At 40.3% G+C, this 7766-nt stretch overlaps 1 protein-coding gene across 1 annotated transcript in view; it reads right to left on the minus strand.

Moving 5' to 3' along the window:
- Nucleotides 1–3909: 3909 nt before the first annotated feature.
- Nucleotides 3910–7766, minus strand: part of LOC102766335 (chromosome unknown open reading frame, human C11orf1) — a 5460-nt gene continuing 1603 nt past the window's right edge. Inside the window, exons 2-4 of the mRNA XM_006761527.2 lie at nucleotides 5126–5356; nucleotides 4571–4637; nucleotides 3910–4327 (exon numbers count right to left, since the gene is read on the minus strand). Of these exons, the coding sequence (XP_006761590.1) occupies nucleotides 4152–4327; nucleotides 4571–4637; nucleotides 5126–5356 (474 nt within the window). The 3' untranslated portion in view covers nucleotides 3910–4151. The remainder of the gene's footprint in view (nucleotides 4328–4570; nucleotides 4638–5125; nucleotides 5357–7766) is intronic.

Here is a 7766-nt window from a genome sequence, read left to right on the forward strand (position 1 = left end):
TGATAGCATACAAGTACATGATGAATTGTCGATACTTGATAAGTTGCAGTTGCTCAGTAAGCTACACTAGTACTTGTTATTCAAATCTTTATGCAGTGATCCTTGTTCTAATAAGTTGTTTATTTTATTTCTATTTCACCCTAAATTCATGAAAGAAATGTCGAATAACTTGTTATATAACTGTAAATAATATAAAAAATATTAAAAATTAATTTTAAACAAATTTCTTTACACATTAGTTATTCTTTCACAATGCAGTCATTTTGACGGCTTTTGGGCAATATAGGTATATACTAAATTTCAGTCTTTCTAGTGTTAAAGCAGTCCCTTTAACATTTCTTGCATTGCTGGTTGGTGGTAATGTACACCTTTAACCATTTTTTGTCTGGAAAGCTATTTCACCTTCAATTTTAAGTGATACTGTAATCTTGGGTTAAAGCCCTTGCTTTTCTTTACTTTGAGTACTTCAGGCCACTCCCTTCTGGCCTGACGTGTTTCTATTGAGAAGTCAGTTGGGAACTCCTTTGCAGATAATTTTCTGTCTCTCTCTCTCCCTGCCTTTATGATTCTTTCTTTGTTGTTAATGTTTGCCATTTTATTTAGTTTTTAAAAATATTTTTTTATTGATTTCAGAGAAGAAGGTACAGCGAGATAGAAACATCAATGATGAGAGAGAATCATCAGTTGGCTGCCTCCTGCATGCCCCACATCCATGACTGAGCCTGAACCCGGGCATGTGCCCTTGACTGGAATCAAACCTGTGACCCTTCAGTTTGAAGGCTGGCACTCTATCCACTGAGCCAAACCAGCTAGGGCATGTTTACCATTTTAATTATGGTATGTCTAGGTGTGGGTCTCTTTGGGTTCATCTTGATCAAGATTCTCTGCCTCCTGAGCTTGTGTGACATTTTCCTTCACTAGATTGGGGAAGTTTTTCTGTCATTTCTTTAAACATGTTCTCTGTTCCTTGTTCTCCCTCTCCCTTTGCTGATGTTCCTATAATGTAGATGTTTTGTTTCTTGTTGTCCCAGAGTTCCCTTAAACTATCTCCCTACTTTTTAATTCTTTTTTCTATTTGCTGCTCTAATTGGGTATTTATTTCTACTTTGTCTTCCACAGTGCTGATTTGATCCTCTGCTTCATCCAATCTACTTTTAATAACTTCCACTGTGTTCTTGATATCAGACATATCATTCTTCATTTCTATCTAGTTCTTGTTAATGGCTTCTATTTTCCTTTTCATGCTATTATAATTTGCACTAAGTTCCTGAAGCATCTTTATAGCCATTGCTTTTAACTCTTATAGGTTGCTTGCTTCCATTTCATTTAGTTCTTTTTCTGGAGATTCCTTCTTTTCTCTCATTTGGGGGTTATTTCTTTATCCCCATTTTAGCTGTCTCTTTGTATTTGCTTCTATGTATTAGATAGAACTGTTATGCCTCCCATTCTTTGTGGACTGGCCTAATGTAGAAAGTGTCTTGAGGTGTCTAGTGGTGCATTCTCTTGGTTCACCTGAGCTAGATGCTCCAGGAATCCCCTTGTGTGTATTATTTGGGCTCTCCTGTTGTAATTGGGGGGAAAACTTGAGGTGAGAGGTTTTCCTTCAGGGTGGGGCAATTACTCTGCCTGGAGGCTAATTGTTATTCTCAGACTCTTAATAGGCCTCAGAAACTCTACAGGGTGGGCAAGGGGTTTTCCAATAGGGTGGGTCAATTGTTTACTCCCCAGGCAAAAAACATCTGGATAGCAAAGGCCTGCCTGAGAAAGATGACTTCCGCAGTGTGAAGGAATGACTCAGCACAGAAAACCAGGGTGTTTGCTTTCTGATCTCTAATCCCAGAGCCCCCAACCCTGGCTTATGCTTACACAGCTCCAGTCCACTCTGCCCTCCCTCTGCTGGAGCCCAAGGTGAGTGGCTGCACTCAAAATTTTGTGTGTTGGGCCTTTAAGTGGGTGCCTGCATTTCCAGCTATCTCTCCCTGGCACAGCAACCCTCTTCCTTTTCACAGCCAGATGTTATGTGGGTACCCTTCTCAGTTCTCATGCTCTCTGCTAGGAGGCCCAGCTTGGGAATTAGACCCCAGAGTTCTCAGTGGTAACCCCCCACAGCTGAGATATCTCTCCAGAACGTCAGCTGCTGTCTGTGGGAGCCAGCCAGCCCTTTCATGCCTCTGCCCTTCCTACCAGTCTCTATAGTCTTTCCATCCTTTGTTATCAGGGTTCTCTCCAGCTAGTCTTCAGTTGATTATTCATTATGGCTTTTGTATTTTAGTTGTAATTCCAGTTTGGTCCTGGGAGTGTGTCTGTTTAGCATTCACTTACTCCACTGCCGTTTTTAATCTCAATCTAGCCATTTTAAAATTAAGACTGTTGCCTCCCCATGGTCACTAACCTTAAACTAATCTCAACCTTTTATCAATCCTTATCAATTTCCTACTTTGAAAGATTCACCTTAAACCAGTGGTTCTCAACCTTCCTAATGCCGCAACCCTTTAATACAGTTCCTCATGTTGTGGTGACCCCCAATTTCATTGTTACAAATTGAACATAACTAAAGCATAGTGATTAATCACAAAAACAATATGTAATTATATATGTGTTTTCCGATGGTCTTAGGTGGCCCCTGGGAAAGGGTCATTCCACCCCCAAAGGGGTCATGACCCACAGGTTGAGAACTGCTGCCTTAAACTAACTGAGCCCTTATCCCAATTCCTGAAGACATAACTTACCCAAATATTTGCCTTTTGAATTATTACCAAGACTCTGTCAAGCTGATGTTCTTCCTTGCTATAGGCTTAATAAATCAGATTTGTTTGATCAACAGGTTTCTGTGGTGATTTTTGTGGGGAGTAAAACATTGATAGTCATAGCTCTTTAAATATAAATATTTATAGATAAGATGATATAATTTCTGAGATCTGCTGCAAAATTAATTTTTTAAAAACAGAAAGTAGATAGGGATAGGAAAATTTATCATAAAGTTTTGAAGATGGGAGTTCATTATAATATTCTGTATATTTTATTTGTATATTTTATTTTTTTAATATATTCCATTGATTCTTTTTAAAAAATATATATATTTTTATTGATTTCAGAGAGGAAGGGAGAGAGAGAGAGAGAAACATCAATGATGAGAATCATTGATTGGCTGCCTCCTGCATGCCCTACACTGGGGACTGAGGCCGTAACCTGGGCATGTGCCCTTGACTGAAATCAAACCTGGGACCCTTAAGGCCAGAGGCCAACGCTCTATCTACTGAGCCAAACCGGCAGGGCTCCATTAATTCTTTACAGAGAGGAAGGGAGAAGGATAGAGAGCTAGAAACATCGATGAGAGAGAAACGTAAATCAGCTGCCTCTTGCACACCCCCAACTGGGGATGTGCCCGCAACCAAGGTACATGCCCTCGACTGTAATTGAACCTGGGACCCTTCAGTCCACAAGCCGACGCTCTATCCACTGAGCCAAACCAGTCAGGGCTGCATTTGTATGTTTTAAATTCTTTATGATAATAAAAAAGTTCTTTTTCTCTTTCTAGTCCTTAAGAGGAATGTTCATTAAGATCACATTAAAGTTACACTATCTGACCACGACTACCAGACTCATACCCAGAGAGCATCTAGGCCAGCCGTGGGCAAACTACGGCCCGCAGGCTGGATCCGGCCCATTTGAAATGAATAAAACTATTGAAAAAAAAGACCGTACCCTTTTATGTAATGATGTTTACTTTGAATTTATATTAGTACACACAAACACTCCATCCATGCTTTTGTTCCGGCCCTCCGGTCCAGTTTAAGAACCCATTGTGGCCCTCGAGTCAAAAAGTTTGCCCACCCCTGATAGGCAAATGTAACCTAAGTTATACTGAATTTTGCTCCTGATGGAAGGCAGGAAAGAGCAGACTGGTTATAGATTTGAGAGAAATAATTCTTTTTACTGCCCTCTTACAACACCCCCAATTATATAACTAATAGATGTAACCAACTCAAATTTTACATTTAAATATTGGTTAAAGGTGGTAGATAACATTTCTTGTGCTTTATTTATTCAGAGAGTGAAACTGTGCTACAGTGTTCTGACTTCTTAGTTGTGCTTAGAATGTGCTCCCTCCTGTATTCTGTTCTGGAAAAATGAAGCTTCTTATTATTTTGTTAGAACCTCAGACTCTGAAATGGGCAGTTACTATGATTACATACACACACAGAGTGGTGCTCAATTTGAGGTTTTGGATAGCTACGCATATAAGTTGACTTTGCTGTGCATTTGTATCGAGGTGGATCCAGCTCAGGTTGATGTCCTGGGAACCAGTGAGGCTCTCGCTTAAATCCTGAGGGAAGAGAAGAGAGAAGACAAGTGGAATCAGTCAATAGTAAGGAGACTTAGTAACCAATTTCATTATTACTTCTGAGGGAATAGAGTGAGTCCTGTAGAATTCAGAAAAGAGAGAAATCATTCACTCATTTATTCATTTATTCACTCATTCAGTTAACTTTTATTTGAGTTCCTTCTATGTTTCAGGCCTTGAATTAGGTCCTAAGAATTTAAGAATTAAAAAGAACAGTCCACCTACTATGGTTTGAAAGTGCCATTTTGTTATTGTAGCTTGTATCATATGTTGTTTCAAAGTAGTGTCCAAACTGGAAAGAAAAAGTAATAAATTAAAAATATAGGAGTCTACATCCAATATTTGGAAATAAAGGACACAGTGACATGAATTCTAACATGCTCTGCCATATTTTAGATTGACTAGAGGTCTATATATCATTACTCTATATCCTACTAACTTTCATAACCTTTTTATGTTTGCTTAGGAGACCTAAAAGGGCAAGGACCAGGGGAAAAGCTAGCCTGAGTCCGAAGACATTGTATATTTCTTTAGATGAATAAAATTCAAACAAGAAGAGAAAGAGTACTATCCATCTTTTTATTACCTTACAATAATGTAATATTCAACATCATAGTAATGTAGGATAGGTATTCCAGCTAAGAACAGCTTCCCTCCCCAACCACTTCACTGAAAAGTATGAGAGATTTCAGCATTAGAAGTTATCAGATTCTTGCCTCTCAAATGGCCACTATTTCTTTTGCTAACAGAAGGAAACAAAGAAAAAGAAAGTTACATTACCTGGGAAGGCAAGGGTTTGGGCTGCATTATATTCCTTAGATCATATCTTTCCTGGTTCCAGTTGCCCATCAGGGTACGATTTGAATAGGCATTCTCATTAGTGGTGCATCTCCATCCATACTGGGAAAACTTGGACATATTATTCCAATCTGTCCACACTTCAGCATGGCCATCTGCATTAATGAGGCTGCCATAGTGCGGGTTTGTAAGGAAACAGGAGAGGAACTCTCTCTGGGAAAAGATGAGAAAAGAAAAGCTTCTTATACAGATCAGAGAGCAGAAAAGGCATCCCCTTTTCATCCTTGGCCAAACATAATATAAGCACACCTTACTAAGAGTCTAGGCTTTCCTTCCAATTTGATTGCTATCATTGTTTCCTTTTTCCAGGTTCACAAGTCCTTTGATGTATCCTCTCAATCAGTAGTATGAATAACTATATAGATTAAATGCTCCCCCTCCAAAATACAGAAAAACTTTAGTAACCCTAATACTATATACTAGCTAAATGTTCAGGTAATTTTGAGATTTGGGAATTTAAGAACTAAGAGTATTTCCCTGGCCTGTGTGGCTCAGTTGGTTGGACCATCGTACACCAAATGATGGTGGGTTCGATTCCCAGTCAAGGCACATACCCAGGTTGTGTGATGGATCACCAGTCGGGTTGCGTGCAGGAGGCAACCTATCAATGTTTCTCTCTTGCATTGATGTTTCTCTTTCTCTCTTCCTCTCTCTAAAAATATAAAAGTATTTTATAGTCAAAGAGAATAGGGAGAAGTGAGAACAGGAAAACTAGATAACACAATAAATGATAGTTTCCTTCCTTCTAGGACCAATTCAAATGCAATTATTCTATATGGCTTCCCTTGTCAACTTATTTGTCTCACACTGTACTTCATGTTCATCTTTCTATATTTATAACTGCTACCATGTGTCAAGAGTTTTTAAAAATGTATTTTTTATTGATTTCAGAGAGGAAGGGAGAGGGAGAGATAGAAACATCAATGATGAGAGAGAAGCATTAATTGACTGTCTACTTCATGCTCCCCTCTGGGGAACCAAACCCACAACTAGGGCATATGCCCTGACTAGGAATCGAACCATGACCTCCTGGTTCATAGGTCGAAGTTCAACCACTGAGCCACACTGCTGGGCTCAAGAGTTTGTTAAGTACACTTCCAATAGCCTATACTGGGCTCTAAATCCCTGAGGACAGGATTTGTGTCTTATTATCACACTCTCTCCTTCTGCCTGACCTCTCAATCAACAGTTCTTTGAATATACTAGATGACCAATATCTGCTTTTCAATTTGTAAGAAATCAAAAGAAGCCTACCCATTTTTATTTTTGGCAAAAAGAAAAATATAAAAGTCTGGTCCCTTGGCTTAGGAGCAAGACATTACCTTCCCTGAAGAAAAGTAATTTGATCCTGAGGAGTTTATGTTGTTTGTAGATTCTATAGGAGAGTGACAGAAAACCTTACTCTTCTGGTCCATGTTCTTTAAAAGAGATGTTACCAAACCTGGCCCTCCCAGTTCTTAAGCAGAGACAGAATGTAGATCACTCGATCACCATGACCAGGTCACCACTCACCCACCTTTCCACAGGTAGGGACAAAGCCAATACTGTCCTCTCACATGATGTGCCTTTGCAAGACAGATGCATGCACTGATGTCAACAAACAGTATAGTGACTAAAGAGTAGCTGGTACCACAGTGTTCAACAGGCTTAGTATTCAGGCTGCAGACCAAGGCGATACTCCTGGGGCAGTAGGACAGATACCATCATCCACTCAGTTTTCCACTCCTGGAACCCGGGGCTTATCTTTGACACCAATTCCTCTTTCAATCCCTTACATCACCCAATCATGAGGTCGTGTTGATTTTTTAATTAGCCCACTATCCTCTATCCCCACTGCCAAGTTACAATTCAGATCTCCCTATCAGCCCTGGACTCTATGACTGCAAGAGCCTCCTATTTGACCTCCATGCCATCAGTCTAGTTCTCCAATCCTTCTTTTGTTTTGTTTTGTTAATCCTCACCTGAGGATATTTTTCCACTGATTTTTAAAGAGAGTGGAAGAGGGAAAGACAGAGAAAAACATGGATGTGAGGGAAACACATCGATGTGGTTGCCTCCTGAATGAGCTGCAACCTGGGCCCAGGCCTGGGAGGAACCCAAAACCGAGGTATGTGCCCTTGACCGGAATTGAACCGGGACCCTTCAGTCTGCAGGCTGGTGTTCTATCCACTGAGCCAAACCGGCTAGGGCTTTCCAATCCTTCTTCACACAAAAACAGGTCTTTCGAAAATAAAAAATTTAATTGTGTTCTCTTTCTATTTAAAATGTTTCAGTGTCTGGCCCCTGTTTCAGAATAAGGTCCAGGCTATTGAAATGGCTTATAACGTTCTGTATGTCCTGGCCCCTGCTTACCGTATTTGCCGGCGTATAAGACGATTTTTTGGCCCTGAAAAATATGCCTCCAAGTGGGGGGTTGTCTTATACGCCAGGTACACTTCAGATAGACTGCCCATAGTGCTTGCCCCGTGCCATAGTGGCCTCCCGATGCCCGCCCACTTCATTCCACATACCGTTCAGGCATCAGCAGCGCTGCTGGGTGTATGCTCGGCTGTTATGCGATTTT

This window comes from Myotis davidii, unplaced genomic scaffold, assembly GCF_000327345.1.
Source record: "Myotis davidii unplaced genomic scaffold, ASM32734v1 scaffold97, whole genome shotgun sequence".
NCBI lineage: Eukaryota > Metazoa > Chordata > Mammalia > Chiroptera > Vespertilionidae > Myotis > Myotis davidii.